This window comes from Strix aluco, chromosome 25 (assembly GCF_031877795.1).
Source record: "Strix aluco isolate bStrAlu1 chromosome 25, bStrAlu1.hap1, whole genome shotgun sequence".
Classification (NCBI taxonomy): Eukaryota; Metazoa; Chordata; class Aves; order Strigiformes; family Strigidae; genus Strix; species Strix aluco.
In genome coordinates, this window is record NC_133955.1 from 6,416,214 (window position 1) to 6,436,913 (window position 20,700).

General features: G+C 41.9%; 1 protein-coding gene across 2 annotated transcripts; it reads right to left on the reverse strand.

The window, feature by feature from the left end:
• Nucleotides 1–618: 618 nt before the first annotated feature.
• On the reverse strand, nt 619–20,541 carry NUCKS1 (nuclear casein kinase and cyclin dependent kinase substrate 1). Of its 2 annotated transcripts, none has more exons than XM_074850623.1 (8): nt 20,231–20,541; nt 12,140–12,189; nt 10,997–11,102; nt 8,898–8,953; nt 8,423–8,575; nt 8,010–8,162; nt 7,082–7,231; nt 619–6,468 (listed from the first exon to the last, which is right to left on the reverse strand). In XM_074850623.1, exons 1-8 carry the CDS (start codon nt 20,245–20,247, stop codon nt 6,269–6,271), a joined length of 885 nt encoding a protein of 294 aa, XP_074706724.1. In that variant the 5' UTR covers nt 20,248–20,541; the 3' UTR covers nt 619–6,268. The 2 variants fall into 2 exon arrangements, with proteins under 2 accessions (XP_074706724.1, XP_074706725.1); XM_074850624.1 differs by having other exon boundaries at nt 7,082–7,228; nt 20,231–20,538.
• Between the last annotated feature and the right edge of the window lie 159 nt (nt 20,542–20,700).

The following is a 20,700-nucleotide window of genomic DNA, read 5'->3' on the forward strand; positions in this document are numbered from 1 at the left end:
CCGCTGTGTGGCACCTTCTCCGCGCACGGGACAGCGCTGGGAGAAAGCGACCTGCACCCGCCTCGATTCCTCTGCACCGGGAACGGCGACCCGCCGCCGGGGGTTTCCCACGGGCTCCCGAGGAACGGTCACCCTCACTCAGAGGGTGCCCACAGGCAACAGGCAGCATTTTCTGTCACTGCTGGGACACGTATGACAAAATAGAAAGGTTATCGACTGCTGAGGGAAAGCTCGTGGAGGCGTGACAAGTAAAAGGCTTTGGCTCTCCATCCTCGCTTTCTGTAATTGGTTTGGAGCCTGAAAACCTCAACTCACAACTCTCACGGAAGAGCCTGTCAAACCAAGGATTATGTTCTTTACAGCCAATATGACTTAATTCTTTAAATCTTCCCCTTAATTCATAGGTAGTAATGGGAAGGTTGTACTTCCCAAAACTGTTCTGGCCAAAACCTGACTTCCCCTCCTCAGAGAATGCACGAGCTCTGCAAAGGAATTAATCCCCAAACCATCAGACATCATGAAAGGTGAACACGTTTTTCCAGCTCACTATCATTCACAAAACAAAAAAGCAATCGTAGAAGAATACTTTTGAATAGCAGAAAAACTACACAAGTCATGTTTACGGGTTATAAAAGCCCTTTTATAAAGCCATTTTTAAACAAAACCAAAAAGTTTACAAAAGAAAATAAAAGATACAGAAGAATGAGTTGCTTAATATATTCCAAAAAGGAGAAAAATAAAAGAGGGGACACAATTCCAACATGCTGAACAATAAAGGGTTCTTTTTCCTTGTGTTTTTTTTTAATACAAAATACAAGCGAAGGATACACATACTTAAAACAGAGCTCAGGAGCAGGTATGCAGTCCTGGGAACCCTTTCAATAAAAGCAAAGCAGGGTTTTGTTATTTTTTTTTTTCTTTCTTTGCAGGTACATACAGAGACTGGAATATGTAAAATTAAGTAGCACAAAAGACCATCACACAATTCTACCAATGAATGTTGCATCTATAAATTCACGAACATGGTCAACAGTCATGTTCACTTCAACCCCTTAAAAAAAAAAGTGTTGTTTTTATTTTAAATAAAGCATTAATGTTACATTCAGACTTAACTCCTAGTACCATGCGGTAGATCTCAGTATTGTCAAGGTATTGCAAGAGTCGCCAACCCCGTCGGGCCCAGTGATGACAGCCACGTCTGCACACACCCCCCGAGCAGGGGCCAGCAGCACTGAACACGCTTTGCAGCTGCCCCTTTTTCTGTCCGCTCTTGAGATTTAAAAAAAAAAAAAAAAAAAAAAAAAAAAAAAAATTAAAAGGGATGGGGAGGGGAACTGCAAAGAGCCTGATTTTTAGAAAAGCTCAACAGGGGTTTGCAAATACTCAAGACAAATATTCACTGCATACCATAGAATGATGCCTTGCTGATAGCCAAAGGCCCAAGGCCCTACCTGGAGTCTCCTCCTCTACCTTCAAAGTGATTATTCAGGGTTTGCTGTGACATGATGTTCATGGTTAAACAAAAATTATGTAGCTCTTATTTACAATTTTTTGTAACAATTGCTTCTGCAGGAAAAAAAAAAAAAAGTAAAACTCACAAATCTTCAGAACACAAAGGGAATAAGATGTCAGACACTCCCATGCGCGCACTCACACCCGCGCACTCACACACAAAATACTTCAGGGGCTTTTACACACATTATTCTGGCTTAAGCTGATTGAGTATTTCTCCATCCCACCCACTACCCCTCCCAAAATATATATATAAAAAACCCTTGCCCCAATATACAAAGCATATGCACAATGGTGTTTTGCAGTCACACTGAGCATGCTCAGACCGATGGACCCACTCGATTCACCGCGGCTGGAGGGGGCAGGCAGTCTAGAGAGTCGCTTCCAATAGTGGTTGATACACAAGAGTCAGCACATGGTGAGAACTGGACTAGACTTAAGAAATATTTGTGTTTTGTTTTTAATAGAAAGAGTTCAATGAAAAGACATTCAAATGCCAGTCACCTACTGAAGTGGGAAGTCTAAAACGAGGATACACTTGATTTGGGGAGGTCTCGAAAGGACACTGTCATCTTTCAGAGCTCTGATATTCCTCATAATACTTGAAAAAAACCTGATCTTGGACAGTAAGAGCAGAACAGTTAGTTTTGCTTCCTGGTTTCATTAGCAGAACTTGCATTTAAACCTCCCAAAACTGTAGGAAAATATTCAAAGTTCAGGGAAAATTTTCTATTTGATCATATACATATAGAATACATAATTTCCACATATAGATGTGACCCCCCCCCAACCCAAACTAACATATCCTGTATGTCAGCAGCTATTTTGTGACAGTGCCCCTTTAAATATCTATCTGCTTACATTTTCATATCCTGCCTCCCCCAACAGATGAACGTCCACTTCTCAAATATTAAACTCATGGATCAGTTTGTAGTTTTTAAGAACCATGTGTTCAACAATATGATCTGTTATAAAAATAAACACTTCACAAACAAATTACATAAAGCAAAGCACCAGTTTCTACAGCTCAAAAGCTTCCAGCATGTTACAGTTTACTTCCCTCCCTCCTTAACCTGGGTGCCTCAGTGTCTATTGTACCTTTGTGACCATCACCAGCGGAGGGGAAAAAAAAAAAAAAAAAAAAAAGAAAAAAGAAATAAAGGAATTCAAGCGCATCTTCTGCCACTGCCGTGGTAGTCCATCACCTGCGGACGCGGCTGTGTGGTGGCACAGGAGCTGAGCACGCTCAGACCATTACCTGGCATTGGTGAGGTTCCCTAGCAGAAGTCACCCAGGTGTGCCGCTTCTCTCCCCACACACAATTCTGCTTTGATGAAGTTAAAACAACAAAATTAAAACCTTCTTGGCTGCCCCATTTCTAAGTCTTGCTCTCACCCACAATCCATTCTGAAACCCATTTAGCTTGGCATGTTTGGCATTCTCATGCTGATCAAACAGAAACTGAAGCAAATCATCTTTAGTATGAAATTCCACCTGAAATCGCAGATTTTTACTGATCAAGCCTTGTGGCCAGTTAAAGGCAGTACTATTGGCATATAACTGCAAAACTGAATGTGGTGGTGTGGATTCAGAAACAGAACGTACAAAAGGATATATAATGGAAGTTAGTTATGAACTACCATTTTAAGAGTAAGACCAGGGCAGAGCACTAGATTAACTGAATTTTGGAATAAATCCATTTACCTCTCTGCAAAGGCTCCGAAACTACAGCTGTGTAACAGAAGACAATCTTTTCAAAGCCTTCTTCTGTGAATGAAACTTTCTGCTCCGTGAAGAACTATTCATGCTCCTAAAGAAAGGCATTTTTACAGCTTTCCTTCAAGAAATCAGAATGCTTAATACAATTAAAAAGGACATTTAAAAATGTTAAGTCTGCTGCTACTGAAAAATGTGTACCAAAAAAAATAAAATTAAAAAAAGTATTAACCTTCGCAATTTTCTTCTATCTGTAAAAATGTAAACTGCTGTATTTCTAACAGAGTAACCAAGAGACCGTTAGGGCTTAGTGTTTGCACAAATCAGCAAAACCGTAAGATATAGAAAAAGTTACAAAATCCCAGTAGTAGTGCAGGATTTACATAGTGTTTGGGTTGTGACAAACTCAAAAATAAGTATCATGCAGCCTGTAACAGCCATGAGAGATGAACAAATGAGAAAGCAGAACAGTTTTGTAAGATAAAGGGCCAAAATTGCCAGGCATAAAATAATCCAGTCCAAAACCTGAACCAAGAACAATGGAACCGTATTTTTCACAGCCTTAACTTCAGTTAACTGTGTTAGAAAAAAACCCAAAAATATATTTTAAGTGGAACTTACAAAATACTCTCTTCAAAAAAAAATCTGGTCTAGCGGGTAAGGAAACAGCTGTTTGACCAGATCAGCTAGAGGTATTCTACGTTTAAGTAATCCTTGTTCATTTTAATACCAAAAAAACCCAAGAGACAAGAATAGCTTGAAACATAGTCTGGACTGAAGGGGATCAACTATGTGGACCAGACATTCACAAAAGTGTATGCTACCCCCAAATTTAATCCAAACGTTTTTTAAAACTTGGCCATTTGTTTTCCCGTATTACCCAAGAAGCACCAGACTAGGCGTGGAGGGAATGCAAGAGACTCTGCTCTCCCAGAAATCTGGAAGGTGGGACGAGGTGTGGGAGAGGAGAGGGGATTACATTCACTTCTTTTTCAAGACTCCAGCCTTAAGCTGTTCTGCAAAATTAAACCACTTAAAAAGATTTACAATGGAAACACCGATCATCTTTATTGTAACGGCAACAGTAGTTTCATTATAGTAAAGAATGTTAGAGAACTTAAATTTTTATAAGCCAAGGTAAAGTAATTTACCAGCCTCAGAAAAATCCATGGCTATGAATCACACAAGACAATCACTCGGCTGTTATATTAATATTCCGTTCCACATTTTAGGCTCCACACTGTGCTCAGCATCTTCAGGCTCCCTATGCCATTCAGCCAAGTGTCCTTCCTGGTCATATTAGTGTATCACATCTAAAAGCTCTCTAAAATCCAAACAGGATTAAAAACCTGGTAGCACGTGCACCAGAAATCCAACTAATTAGCTGCCTTATGTTACCTTCAAGAGGCTGGTTACAAAATGTGTAGTTCTGTGACAAAAAAAAGAAGCAAAGCTTGTCAGCTATAAGATAACTGTGAGCAACATACAGAAAGCACAAAGGGTTTAAGAAAAAAAGAAAAAAAGAGAGGAAGAAAAATGGCAGGTCCAGTTTTCAATATTTCCACCAACAAACATGGCAGCAACCTCTGTATTAGGGTTTGAAAACCAAGGCTTGGGTACTTTAATTAAAGTTTAAAAAAAGGATATGGCTGCTTTGATAAAAACACATTAAAATGCCACCACACACATCTCAAGTGTCTTGCATTTAGAGGGACATCCTGCTTTTATAATAAAACGATAGCCCTGCTACACTGCTTCCAGACTCCACTTCCTCCCAGCTTCATCCTTGAACACAGTTCCCTACTCAGCGCTCGTTAGGCTTAGGGAGCAGAATGATGACCAACAGCTAGAAGCAGACATGTCGCTGCGGGAGCAAAGCCTCCCACACTGTAGGATGGAAGGATGAAGAAATGGAAGTGGTTTCGTGGTGATGTTCACTATCGATGGAAGTCTGCTGTCCAACACTGTAGCTGGAGGCTGAGAGGTATGACTACATTGCCTTTCTGAGGACAGATGGAGGGAGAGAAGAGAAACACTTAAGCGTGACTCATGGGATCCGAGACTGACCAGAGCATTACAGGAATCCTTTGCTTCACATTTATAAAAGGACATCCCTCGCCCCAAAAGCTAAAGAATTTAGGTTTACGCTACCCATTAATCTTTTTCCTTGGAAAAACTTTAAAGACATTTTCCACAATACCAAATGGAAACCAGAGTTTTAAAAATGGTTTTCAATTTCTCTTCCCTATTCTGCCCATCTATAGCCAACCTTGGAAGAAATAAAATAGTTAATGGATGTGAGAAGCTTGTAGGTTGTGTATCTGAATTTGTATAGAATGGACTGCAATTTGCCTAAAGCAGAATAGTATTCTATCCAGCAAAGACAAAAGATCTCGCATCCTAATTGAAGGGTCTTTTCTAAATAAAAGACAGTAGACCGTCTACAAGTCTCTTGATTGCTTTCCATGAAAAACGTGCCTGAATCCAAGAAACACAGGTTTCCTCCCCGTGTTTCCTCTTCCTCAATTGGAATTCATATCAACTACATTTTTTCTGAGAGTGAACTTGTATCAACAAAAGTCTGTTAAAGCATAGGTTCATTTTTTTCCACATATTCAAATAAAGAATAATAGTTTTAAAGAACTCTTACCAGGAGTGGGAAATCTATTCTATTTAACGATTTGTAAGTATGGTTTCCACGTATCAGTCTCAAACCTTATTGCTTCACAACTGCAGTATCCCTTGAAAAAAATATATATTTAAATGGTCTGTTAATTTGTCTCAAATGGCTTTCAGATTTGGTGGGGGAGGGAGAACGGAATGGCCAACAGAGAACATTGACTTCAAAATATTACTGTATAAGGGTTTCCTCTTATTAAAAAAAGGATACACTGTATTAAACAGCTGAAAGTAAAGACAGCATTCAAAGCCCATGAGTCAAGCCACAGCCAAAACCGTGTTCTACCCCTAAGTATGTTTTCTTTTCCTTTTTCTTTTTTTGCTTTTTTTTTTTTTAAACAAAGATTTCCTCAACTGCCATTTAATCTTCACCAGAGGGTGCTTCATCTTCAGATCCCTCATCCCCCGACTTCTCTGGTGGAGGGCTGGCTGATTTTTTCTTTTCTGGGGGACTTTCAGGCTCTTCATCCTCTTCTTTGGGGGATGGGGTCTTTTCTTTTGTTGCCTTGGAAGCTGTGGGGCGGCCTGCCTTCCCTTTGCCTTTCACTGGACTGGGGGTCACTGAAAAAAGAAAAAGCTTATAAAAGTTATGATCAGCAACAAAGACAAAAAAGTCATATGGCTTTACATAAACAGGATTTACGAGACACTTCAGTAGCAGGTTTCATTTTGCTTTGACCATACCACACACACAGAGGTTTTTGCACTCCATATTAGTAAAGCTGAACTGAAATGTTAGCTAACAAGATTTAAAAACTATTTAATTGCAAGTCCTACTAATTACTGGATATGACATCATAAACTAACATAGCTAGCCTCTTGTCAAACTATGATTTTAGAACCTCCTGCAGAAATCCATCACGTTTTCTTGTGGTTCAGATTTCTCCACCTTCCTCCACCCTGAAAACATCACAAAGTCCACGAGTCCCAGACAAACCCACAAATTATATCATTTGGCTACGACACACAGAAAGTCAGACTGCAGCATCTCAACAGGGAAGGGTTTTGCAATCTGTGCAGTTTTTGCTGACAAGACACACGTTACATGAATTAGCCCTTCAACATTATACGTGAATGCCTACTCACCTCAAGATTTCTACCAAGTCTTCTATAGCAGAAACAGAAAATACTAGCCTCCAAAGCAAACCGCGTACCTTTCTTTGCATAGACTCACCTGTAGCCTTTAGCCTGGGCTTTGGCATTTTCTTTTCTTTCCTCTCTGGCTTGGATTTCTTGGAGACCTTCTTATTTTTCTTTTTTGAACTGCCATAGTCACTATCATCATCATCTTCCATGAGGAAGTCTTCATCACTTCCTGAATCTGCTGAAAGCACAAAGAAATTTAAGTTTTGGGACAAAAGGGAGCAGAAGATACAGCTGAGAGATCTGTCAGTTAAACTGCAGAGACAGGTAACTAGGGCTCTATGACCTTACAAGCTTCCACCTATCTGCTGTGCTAAAGAAATTTGCCATAGCAGAAGATTTTACACTCACAGGGATAAAGCACTAGTATGACAAAACAGGCAAGTGTTCCAAGGTCCTCAAAATGTGCTCTATCTCCTTAATAAGTAACCAATCTCAAAATAAAGAGAATCTCTCGACGGAAAGAAGTTAGATCATCTTTTCAATGGGACTCTTACTCCATTCTGAAATTACGTCTGCACTCAGTATTTCAGGAACTTACTGCAGTTCATTACCAGCTGAACCCATCTCTTCTTACAAAGCAAACTGTCCTACTTTGATCAATCAAGGATAAATTACTTTTACATCATCTGAAAGTAGCATCAGTGCCTCAAAACCAATGGGATAGCAAGAAGCAGGAAAAAGCACTAAGGACTTTACAATAATCCTTTAGGGCTACTTATAAAGACACATACATCTTTGCTGCAAACATCGAACTAAAGTTCTAGGTGTGAAAAATGTAAGCTTGGTCTGTTGGGACAGATACGCAGTAATAAATAAGTTACTAAGAAGGACAACTTATGTCTTCACAACCAAAAAGTAAACTGTTCCCTTTGCTGTCTAGTCAAACCCATAAACTCACTGTCTGGTACTAAACCATGTCACATTGATTTTAACTTTTTACAATCCCATTTACTCACTCTCCTGGAACTGTGCCTCATCATCCTCTTGCTCTTCCTCCTCACTACCCACATCATCCATAAGCATCTCTCGTTGTTTAGAAGCTGCTTTGGATGCTGCCTGTCGTTGCTGACGCACATTTTTGTGGTCTTCTTTCTCGTCCTCACTGTCCTCTGCAGCAAAAGTCACCAAGTTACAATGAAGGTACAGAATACAGACCACCTAACCGTCTTGAGGTAGCATGTGGGCAAGACAAAGGTCAAGTCATTCACAAGAAAGGTAATCAAGACACTCGTTGAATAACTGAGCTGCGAGAACACAGTCACATTCAACCTAACAAGCACATTTCTGCAGTCACCCAACAATGATCCTGTGCAGTATCTTTCACTGCAAAGACTAGCAGACCTTTTTTTTTCTTTCTTCCTCTCCTTACCTGCAGGCCTTTTCCTGGATTTGGAGGCTGCTCTCTTATTCTTTTCTGGTTTAGCCTTTTTTCCTTTTTTGCTTTTTTGAGAGCTCTCATAATCACTGTCAGCTTTGCCATCATCTGCTCCTAAGTCATCATCTTCACTACCAAAATCTTCATCTGGAAAGAAAAGGTAGGAATGAGGTTTCTTGTATTCTTCTGAAATATAGGCAAGAACTACAGGGAAGAGATTAACATACATCTATCTACCTGTGAAGACAAACTTTATAGCAGCATCATATTACACAAAGAAATATGTTACCACAAACCAGGGCCGGAAGCACCAGCAGTGGAAACAGCATCCAGCTTAAGATAAGTCTTTTAGAAGAGTGTATGCTTCTCTAGTCAGAACAATTTCTTTCTTATGTCTAATCCTACTCCTGTAACTTACAAACTGGTCTTTATTTTGAAGATACACTCTCAGTACAATGTAGTTAGTTACCTGCTGAGTGTGAATCATCCTTCTTAGTCTTCACATCTTTTTCTTCTGAATCCTCACTGAAAATTAAAGACAGACAGGGTTTGACTGCTGTTTAAACTTTGGTTTCAGTCACTGCTGTATGCAAAATAGCAATTTTCAGAGAGCAAACTGATCTCTAGGCTGGGAATATGCACTTTTCCTGGACATTACCACGTTATACTTCAGGATTACCCAGCTGTATATGTAGTTATCATGGTTGGAAAGATAATGTTCAAACTCTGAATCACAAACTTACATGGAATTAAGTGAATCAACCAGGAAATAATAAGGTTGAGATGAACCACGCACTTCACTCTGAAACCTACCAATGATCCAGATGTCTTCCATTTTACAGTTAGAATTTTTAAACTTTATATGCTAATGCATGGCTTTCTAAACAGAATAAAGTTTTACTCCGAATAGATTTATAGTCATCACTTGTCTTTATGTCATTGTTTTCTCTGGACTCTTCCATTCTCTGTACAGATAGCACTTAGCCAACACACATTTGGTCTACAATCTCTCAAATTATCTGATCTCTGATAGAGTTTCACCGCTCCCTTCTAGTGGTTTCAATCCTCACCAAAGGGTATCTCCATCAAGCAGGTACTAATGTTCCATCCTTCTCCAGCCCCCCATCATTAGTCATTACCACTGTCTGGAAGGGGTTTGCCTTCCCTCATGTAAGAACACGCACTCCAATCAGAGTGAACAAGTGCTTTAAACAGGAATGGTGAATACTCTGTTGAGGGCCACTGATGTACAACATACGCTGCAGGAATGGCTGAACTGCAGAGTTTGCCAAGGTCAAGAAATACAACAGATCAAACTTTTGCTACTTTCAGATTTGGCAGTTGGAGCTGACACACACTACTTCTCAAGAACTCTCATAGTCATGGTTTAGGTAACTTGTCACATTACAGTCTCTCAGGCCATATGTTTTCAGTCTTATACAGACAGCTGTGGATTTCAATCACTTAAATACAGGAGTTTGTTTTAGATGCAAGTGCTCTCCAATGTTTGTGACCCACAGAAATGTTCTTACACACTTAAAAATCCTGAAAGCTAATAGGACATCAAGGTGAACTATTTAGTTGCTTTGGGAGCTGTCTAGCCCAATTTCTTTTTATGTTATACCCATTAAATTTTTTATTTCAGGTGTTACAGGCATTTGCCAGGCTGAAAATAGTCTCTCCCTCTCAGTTCACAATAGCAGGTGGACCACGCAAATACTCCCATGCCTACATTCAGCTTTCAACTTACAGAACAGGCGCACGAGGGGAAGCCTCTTCCGCAGACCTGCTGGGAAGTTACCTATATTCCAGCAAACAGCGCAACGGAATAAAGAAACACCTCGGGCTTACAGAGCAAGAACCAGCTGGCAGAACCTCCATGCCCGAAGCTGATGTCTGTCATGAAAGCAGCCAATTGACTTAACAGGTCTTATGGCAATCATTTGCTGACCATAGTTATTGTAAAAAGGAAGATACCTTCACGCTACTGGAAAGGCTTTCACTATTCAGTAGGGCGTCACTTAGAGCCGAGTCCTTTCACACTGCTGCACCAACTCCGTTATCAAAACAAGTTACTTTGTTTCTGAATTACACAAAACCAGAAATGAGAAACAAAGACCCACAAAACTAACAAATGGCCCCTACTCCTAACTGCCACTGTACCATCCCATTTAATCTTTAACCACAGGAATGCTCTGAGCATACCGAAAAAACCACGGAAAATTAAATGCATCTTGTCACCACCTTACCTGGATAATTGCACTAGTTGCCAATTTTTGTAATTCGGATCACATTCCTTCCCATTCCAACTGTCTAGCTCTGGAAAGCTATTTTAACGATGAAGTACTAGTGACAAGTACTTTACACATGATTTCTCTGTCTACTCGGATAAGAAAGAACCACCTCAACGTCCAAGCTGGTTATGCAAGCTTTGTGACTGAGAGCTCTGTATCTCACACTGCAGGCCTTGAATTCCACTTATAACCATCCCTCTTTAGAAGATACCACTCCTCACATACAGGGCATGGTTTGGAGACATGTTTGTAAGAGATGAAGTGCTTCTTTTACCTGTCCTCCTGAGAATTCTTCCCAGATCGCCTCTTATTTTTAGCCTCCCGGGGAGACGAACGGATTTTCTTGGATGGGGGACCTGAATCTCTTCCATAATCTTCATCTGGACGGGACAGTACAAAATGGTTTTGAATCAAACTCCTAGTTCCCAGCAAACTGACTTCCTCAGCTATAACTTAAACTGACCATTTCATGCACATCAAAAAGAAGCCCTTCAAAAAAAAAAAAAATCACAAAGCTTCAAACAAAACTTTATAGAAGCAAAGTCCTGTCTTAAACTAGTGATTTACCTTTTCTTCTGCCAACAGCACAATAAAAATGTTGCACACAATCAAGTCTGACACAGGAGTATTAGGAAACATAGAAAAAAACCTCACAAGAGGACACAGTATCTCATTTTACAGCTAGTCAGAAACAGAGTTATTATGCAAACCTATTAAAAGTTAACATCCATACCTATTTCTACATGCTTTTAACAGCAAACACTTTATTTACTGTCCTATGATGGGAAAAAGTATGTTGTTATGTAGTAGTTCACGGTGTAACTTTTTCAACTATTACACAATACCTTATACAATGTAACAGGACTGCAATTAAGAACTACACATATTTGTTTCCAATAATTATCAGTGCAACCTCACTTAGCAAACAGTAGCAATATGCCTATTTTCTAAGAACACAAAACATATTCCCTATGGCTTCCAGAAAGACTTTGTTAATTCACACAGAACATAAAGATTTTTTTTTTAGATGCAATTCACAAAAATGCCTGATATTATGGGATTAACTAGAGTCCAGTAAAATAAATTGAAAACATATTTTACTGTAGAAAAAGAGTGGCATCAGGGAGATTCTGCCACAGACCATAACATAGACCAAGGAAGACAGTTGCTGCCAACAGCCTCAAGGCGCTACAACAATACAAGCATTAAATAATAAGATTTCTATCACCATTGTTTGTTTAATACAAAACATATGAGAATCATTATATTTTCAAATACTGATTAACAGTTCAGAGACTGTGAAGAGCAGAAACTCCTTAGAATTTAAGATGAGACTAGAAGCAAAGCAATTAATATGCAAAGCAATAAATGAACTGCTCTAGCCCAAGATTATATTGTTAAGAAAAAAGTCATTTACCAGCATCATCTGATTCCTGAAACTGGGAGTAATCGACCACCTTCCTGTTCCTGTTAAAAAGCAGGGGGGAAAAAAAAAAAAAAAAAAATTAGCAATTCATAATCTCAGACATACAAAAGCTTTCTTCAAGTAACAAGAAAGTGCCATATCCTTGCTTCCAGTGCAGGACTTGTAGCCCCAAAACATCCCAAGAAAACTCTCATAAATAAACCACCTACACCTTGGAAGTCAGAAATGAACACACAGTATATTCTCGCATTTTCCTGAGGAGTCATTATAATAGACTGGATTACACCCTCAGAATCTGAAAGTGCTTTTTGATAAGTCGCACTCTCTTACACCTCATGACTTCAGTGAGGAAGAGCCATCTTAACCTATGCTACGTGGTTCTTTCATTATTAAAGCTGTGTATCTATCATTATATACCACTATAGTACTGAAAGCACTGTTTCAAAGCAGTATCTGCACCCCAAGACTAAAGATGCATTTACAGAATGCATCAGCCTGAGCTTTAAGCCAGAGCTCCCCCTAACACCCTGTCTCAAAGCTGTGATGTTTTATATCTGGAATCCTAGCCTTAAATAAGTACACAAGTATGATGATGAATTAGATGAACATTTCCAAACTGCTCTTTTTTGAATTTCTGCTTCTCACAGCTCAGTATGATCATGCTTGCTCTCATACTTTCTCCTCAACATTTTTGTTTTCCCATGTGATCCCTGTTTCTAACACATTTTAAGTTTTCACCAGGGACTTCTCGGAGCTTTCTCAATTAGTTACTTTGATGCTCTAACAAGATGTAAGACAGCTGTTACAATACTTATCTGTATCACTAAGCACAACAATGAAAGAAAATATGCATTTCACCCAACCTATGTTTCTGGACAGTGAATGAGCACGAACCCATACTTTCTTTACCTCAGCAGCACCTTCTCTGCTCTCTAACCAAACTGAAAGTAGCACAGGCAACGAGATACCATTTAACAGTGCAAATGCAATGGCCAATTCTAGACAAAATTAGTTAAACTACACAAGCAGCTGTTACTGACACTAATGCCTCACTTGCCAACAAAATTAGATCTGTTTCTCTAACTTACCGAAACTTAAAAACCAAAATATACATAATTGTTAGCTATTTTCTCAGCACCTATCCCAACTGCTTTATTGACAAGACATAACTGCCTTGTAATACAGCTACTTGAGTGAACCACGACAGCTACGTAATTGAATTATATTTGAGTTCTAGCTGGTAACACCTCAGTCAAACTCAGACTCCAAACACCCACCTCTGCTGGCTGACATGCAATGGGAGGAGGCACAGCTGAAGAAGGCACCAAGATTCAGACAGCCCTCCACACACACTTTTTACATTCCCTTTGACCCAAAGCCAACGATGAACTTGATTTTGCAGTAACCATCACGTGAGCTCAACTCCACAGCTAGAAAAGTCAGGCAAGAGACAGAATAAGCGACCTACCCAGCATCAGACTGAGGACCACCGCAAAGAGAAGCCAAGACAGGCTCCATCCAGCGCACGAGCCACGACGCCCTTCCCCTCTCCTGCTCCGCAGAGCGCGGCTGCTGGATTTCCCATCCAGTTCCCATAACTGAACTGCGCTTTGTGATTAACACCTTGCATTGCTGATAAGACTGTGTAGTTGAAAGATACACCAAAAGTCATTGTTGTGTTCTGGCTGTTGATCCATTTGAGATCAATTATAAGTGGCCCTCCTGCACAAGTACCTCTATTCACGGCTCACAGCAGCAGCCTTCAAAAGATGAAGGAGCAAAGTTATTTTATTTCAACCCTGCACCAAGCCTCTTAAAAAAAAAAACCCAAAACCCCCCAACCCATCAAAAAAAACCCCAAACAAGCAAACAAGAGGAAAGCAAGACCAGACATTAGATTTCTACAGGTTGAATCCCATCCAAGCTTCAGAGTACGCGTGAGTGGAACAAAGTACAACGGCAACGTGCTACAGAGCAGCGCTCGCTCGCTCGCTCGCAGTCCGAATATGGTAAAATTCCAGTTTAGGAACACAACTACTGGCAAGGCTTGTTATGGCCTACTGTCCGGGGACTCAAATTCCTGTTCCAACAGGTAGTCTTCCTGAAGATTGCCTCCCAACCCATCTCACATGTGAAAACATTAATTTTATTCCCACAAACATGTGAAGAACAATAAAGTTATAAATAAGATGTTTGATTTGGTTTTAAGTATCAGGTTTTGTCCTCTAAAAGCATAAACAAGGGGGGGGGGGGGGCGGGGAAGTAGAATTGCCATGTATTCTGTTCTAGCAGCTTTGTAAAACAATGGTTTCTGATGTCACTTTTCTAACAAGCAAGACGGAAATTGCAGTATTGCCACCTTGTAGTAAGTTGGTCATACACAGCTTCATCTTGCTTTTTTCAGTCAGAAATCCATATTAAATCAGGTACTGAAAACCTAACACAGTCAAGTCAAATAAAACATTAACGACAAACATTGTCCCTAAGGAAAACACTTCCTCTTTCTAAGCACCGTACCCTATGTTTTCAGCTAGAAAGTAAATAACTATGGCAGAAGAGAACAAGAGACGGCTGTTTGGCTTGCTGTATCTTATTTTGCAGGGCAAGGAGAAGGGTGGAGGAAAGAAGGAATATCTACACTGATATTACTGAAGAAACAAACTTGCAAGTCTTCCCAACAGAACCAGAGCTCACAGGGGCAGAAACATCACACAAACTGCTCTTGCATCTGCCATTCTCCTCGCTCTATACTCATCATTCACTCCATTTAGATCAACTTATGTTTTCCTTCAGAACTGTCAACAGCACTGATGTGCAATGCTTAATAACTATGAGTTTGCAAAGAGACTGCATGCTTTATTACACCAAGGTGATAAAAACACAGTAGGTAAGTTCACTAGAGTTAAGAGTCAGAAAAAAAGTATTGTTGGTTTTGTCCATGAATAATATTTCTTTGCCACTAGCAAAAACTAGGAGATGTTAAGGCAAGCAACAAGACATAAAAATAAACTATTTGTTAAATTCAGTTAGATTGAGCATAAAAAGACAGTCTAGTAGACATCTGGGATGGATATTGTTCATTCTGGTTTAAAATACGCACTGAAATTTTAAGATAACTTACTTGTTAATTCAGCTTAGCATTTAAAGTGTGCATGTGAGAAGGAACTGGGGGAGGAAAGGTAGAGAGACATCCTGATAGCATAAGTTTTTTAGTAACAGCTGTCAGTCAAGTATTTCTGGAATAAAGAGTAACTCATCTAGTAAGCCATCAACACGTTACGCTGGAAGCACTCACTTAGCAAACTAATACTCAAGTAATTTAATAAGAACTCAGAAATGCACAGTAATTCTTACAACCCATACTTGATGCCTACCCAGCTGATATTTTGAAATGATGAAAAGCAATATTAACATTTAAAAGGATCACCGAATGCCTATACAACTGAATATGGGTTGTACAGTATACCCCATTTCCAGCTAGTGAGGTCCCTAAACGCTCTGTCTTTGTAAGTCAACATGTCAGAACACAAACTAAAAACCAGTTAGAAAGCTTCTGGTTTTTTAAAAGGGAATGCTTAGATCCCCAGATATTTCCACAAGCATTAAAATCCACAGATAAAGTCCAAGTTTAAAAAAAAATAAAAATACTCCTAAAAAGCAATGCTAAACAGTCTTCAAAAAGCTAGTAACTGATGTCCTCATGCACTGGAGAGGAATGTTTAGGTCAAATGATTAGCAGCAAAAGTAAAAACCTAGCCTCTTATACAGTACGGCAGGTAAAACGAATGACAGATTAAATGGGTTACTCAGATTTTTTTGTTTGTTTGTTTGTTTTTAACTACAGCATTTAACCAATATACCTATCAAACTAAGCATTTGTGAGAAGTGCTGGACCTTTCTTCAGCAGAAAGGCTTGGCAGGGCTCTGCCAGAGCAGTCAGCTTCACTTCCTGGTTCTCACTGCGGTTGGGAAAGGCGGTGCCCTTCGAGGTCAACACGTTATCAATAAATATCGCCATTAAAAGCTCCCCTTTGGTGCCTTTTTTATACATAGATAAGAAAAAAAGATAGATAGGAAATGTTTCTTACAGGTATTTTCAAAGTTGTGCAAAACAAATACGCAGTGCTAGATTGAGGCCTTAAATGAACATTCACTTACAATTATGCACCAGAAGTTGAAACATCGAAGCCTAGTGACAGTTATGGACCTAAAAACACGTCACTATGGTGTTAGTCTATTTAAAAATTGGCACAACTGTACTCAGACAAGACTCACCGACTAGAGGTTCCCAATTACAGAGGTCATTGTTTGGGTCTGGACTTGGTGTAACTCCAAACTTCTGTAAGACTAGGCACTGCTCATGGTATCTGCAGAATTTTTAGGGATACACATGACTTGAAACTCCATAAAACAATTAAATGATTTATGCAGCAACAGTTTAAGCAGCCTTGTGCCCATTCTCTATTTGAACCTAACTACAATTGAGAAGATTTTAAAATACAGTATAGAAATGTTCTGATGCAGAGCAGGAGGGAAAAAAACCAAACCCTAGAACACACACACACAAAAAAATCAATTCTGCAACCTGTGTTGTTCCTGGTATTTTGATTTTTTTATTGCACCTCTACCTTGCTCTCTGTTTCTCTGTAGACTCAAAGTTTTCAGAGCAAAGATCATATCTTTTTACTTATCTGGAAAGCGTCTATAGCTTATCTCTGGACACTACCACACATTATTACTCAAGTTAAACGCCAATCCCCAAGGAAGCGTTGCTTTCCTGCTACCCCATGGAAGTTTTCCAGAATCACAACGTTTATACTTTACATTGTCCAGGCACAACACTGGCAACAAGTTATCTTTAATAGATAAATATATTTTTTTTCCTGCAAGTACAATTTCAAAGGACCACCCTTCCACTGTAGTGCCAATGCAAGACCGGCATTCAAGAGTTACTAATAAAGAAAATTTAAGTACGTAAAGACTTGAAGTGCTGAGCTACCTCAATTCATAACTGGCTTTAATCTTAAAATGAACAAACAAAAACCCCTGTGATTTCCATGCTTGCCCACACCATTTCATTTTGCAGTGCCTGCAGGAAAGGAGCACCAGCAAGTGAAAGCAACTAGTGAGGGAAAGCAGAAGCAAGCTTCATCCAATTTAGAGTCAAAATTCTTACTTACAACACAGTAATTGATGCTGTATATAAAAATAGTGACTCAAAACGTTTTATTTCATTTGTATTCAAGAAGAGATAGGGACATAATAATGTAGCCACAAGCTACAAATGCTCTTCGCAGTCCTTCAGAAGAGTTAGTCACAAGATGCAGAGGTTCAACAACTGTAGTTCCTTTACTTTTTACAACAGCGCAGATACCATCATTATCCACCCAGGAGAAGTTCAGTTGAGTAGAAGGTACTTGGCTCTAAGTGCCAGGCACGTGAAGCCTGGAAATATTGGGACTTTATTACTGCTCCTTAACAACTTTAAAAAACTGGCTTCAACAACCAGACTCAGTCTGAAGGCAGTCTTCTACTGACAAGTGGAAGAGAAACTGGGGACAGGTGTTGGATTTTATTAAGTTCAGTGTTTTAAGCGCACATATATTCACTAGAAACTAACAGGCATAATAAATTAATTCAAAGACCACTGAATTAAGGAAAACTTTTCCAACACTAAATCTTATTCTGATGAGGAACCTTTCACCAGACTTCCATATTACCAACAATAAGCTAAGATATCCAGAAAAAAAATATAATTTATACAGTTTTAAAAGTTTTGGATTTAAATCTATTAGGAGAGTTCTCCAGTTGTTACCTAGTAGAGCAATATAACGTGCTAGCCACTGAATATTTACAATTCTTCCCCTGAAAGGGCTATTAAATACAGCTAGATAGCAGACTGCTAGATCTATTCCTGACATGTGCCAAAAGGTCTTCTGCCACTAACAGCCTGCTGGACTTTGGCACTTAATTTTCCTGTAGACCAGTGCCTGACAACTGAGGGTAAGACAAGTCAGATCTTTCACAACACTGCAGGATTGTAGACTTTTTTTTTTTTAATTATTTTTTTAGAAATGGTTGCTTACAGAGTTACTTAGCACCAGAAACCTTAGAAGCTATGCTTTAAAGATACAACACTTTCCTTACCTGTAGCAAGACTTCAGTGCTGGCAAGTAAATCACCAGCAGAACACACCGAAGTGTCACCCTGAGCAGCACAGACACATCACCACTGTATTTCAGAACACAAGCACTGTCATTCAAGATCAGACCACTAGTCCATCGAGTCCAACATCCTGCCTTGCAAAAGGCCAAAGCCTGATGCCTTAGAGCAGGCTATACCCAGTCCTATTAATCCACCTTTCAGACCCGAGACGATTCCTTAAGACTGGGACTTCGAGCTCTATTTACCCTTAACCTTTGCATGCAGGAAGACACTATTGGTCAAAAAAAGAGCTATGAAAAACAACTGTTTCACTAATCACTGTGCCAAACCTCCCTACTTCGCAAAGTACTCCCAGTTTCCATTTATTTTTTTAAACTCTCGTGTATTAGAGGTGTTACTTATATACAAAGGATATCACCTATCAATGTATATACGTAAGTTTTATAGCCGCAATTAATTTCATATTTATTATTCCAAAAGATCCAAAATACCTAGGATCCACACCCTAGATCAGGCTTACTGGCAATAAAAGTACAACCAGTTAAAGTATCTTGAGAATGAAAAAGTTTCAGTGCATTCAAAGAATACCTTATGAAACCTCTTCCTTTTCTATAAAGACAATTTCAACTATAAGTTCACTCTCTGAGTACTTTCCAGAGAAAAGTAAAAAAGAATATACTCCTCCCCCCCCAGTAAACCTTCAGATAGATGGCAAGTTCTCCATGCCATAGATTTTTGAAGTTATCACGATTCAACATCGTAGTTAAGATTCCCCTGCACCTCCACGCTCCAGGTCCAACACTGTTTAACTAAAGACACGAACACCACGACCTACCTCCTTTACTGTTGGGGAGAATACAGCCCGTTTAGCTAAACGGCCCGCGGTTTCCTTCCTCCTCCTCCCCACGGCCTAAAATCAGCCCTCTCGAGGCGGGGGGGAAACACCAGTGGGAAAGGGACGCGGCGAGAGCAGTTAGCTACCAGGCGAGAGGAGGAGAAGGGCGTGTGTTCAGCGCCGTTCCCACCAGAGGGGGCGGCTCCTCCCAACTCCTCCCCTAAACGTGGTTGAACTCGCATGCACAGCCCCTCTCCTCCAGACCCTCGCTGGTCACAGCACATTGCATGCGTGTCCCCTCCCCCAACCCGCGCGGCGTGGTCTGCTCAGCCGCCTTCCCCCCCCCCCCCCCCCCAAAAAAAAAGGGGGTGCAGGGGGCTGCGGCAGAGGCCTGCTGGCGAGCACCGCCTCCCGCCCGCCCGCTCCGCACGAAGTGGGTCGCGGTAGATCGCAAGGATTCACTTCTCCCCCCCACACACACACACACCCCCCGTTACAACAAAAATGTGGGACGCTGCACACGCAGCCTCTGCTCGAGGCCGCCTCTTCGCACCCCCGGCACGGCGCAGCGGAACGCGCTGCCGCCTCCCCGCTCCCCCATTCCCAACCCATCGCCCTGCGCCAGGCCAGCGGCAAGGCGCCTTGCGAAGGAATAAATATTGAAAGTTCTAAGGGGGGGGGGGGGGGAGGCGGGAAAAAAAAAAAAAAAAAAAGCGGAGGGGGGGTGGGAAAATACAGCAGAAAACGGCTCATGCTGCAGCCGCGCGGCCTCCCTGCCCCCTCCGCCGCGCACGCTCTCCTCCCCACGGCCACGCAGCCGCCCCTCGCCCCGCGGGAACCCCGCCGCACGCCTGCCCCCTCCTCCCCGCCCCGCGGGGGCTCGGCCGGGCCCGGCCCGCCTCGCCTCGGGCTGTCCCTTCCCCGGGCACGGCCTGCGGCGAGGCCTGGTGCGGGGCGGGCGGGAGGGCCTACACCGCCGGCCGGGGGCCGGGCCCGGGAGGAGGGAGGGAAGGAGGCAGCGCTGGCGCCGCGGGTGGGAGGAGAGGCGGGAGCGGGGCCTCCGCGCTCCGCCAAGGACTCACCTGACAGGCCTGGACATTTTCCCCGGCGGTTCGGGCCCGGCCCGGGGGACGTCGCCCAGCGCTGAGGGGAAGGAGGGAAAAAAAAACGGTCGCCTGGTGCAGGCTCGGCGTCGCCCGTCCCCTCCCCGGAGCGAGCGGGAGCCCTGGGCCCAGCGCCTCAGGCCGCGCCTCCGGAGCCGCCTCTTCCCCCTCAGGCGCTGCCGCCGCCGGCCCGCGCCCAGCCGCGGGAGACGCCCGCTCCTCTGCGTGGGCCGCGCGGCCCCCCCCGCCCCCGGTCACCGCTCCGCCGCCGCCGCGGTCGCCGCCGCTCGCCGATCCCCCCCGCAAAATGGTCGCGTTCGCACCGCCGAGAGGATGCGAGCGGGGGGCGGTGCAGCCTACCCCGCTGGCACCACCTCCTCCCCGGCTCATTGGCCGCGGCGGGCGCCTCGCCGCCTCCCATTGGCTAGTTCGAACCATCACGGCGGGCA

Coding starts and splice junctions, on each gene's coding strand:
- NUCKS1 (XM_074850623.1), bottom strand. Junction 11,103..12,139: donor TCAGGAATCAGATGATGCTG/GTAAATGACTTT, acceptor TGTCCCGTCCAG/ATGAAGATTATGGAAGAGAT. Junction 8,576..8,897: donor GGATGATTCACACTCAGCAG/GTAACTAACTAC, acceptor TTTTCTTTCCAG/ATGAAGATTTTGGTAGTGAA.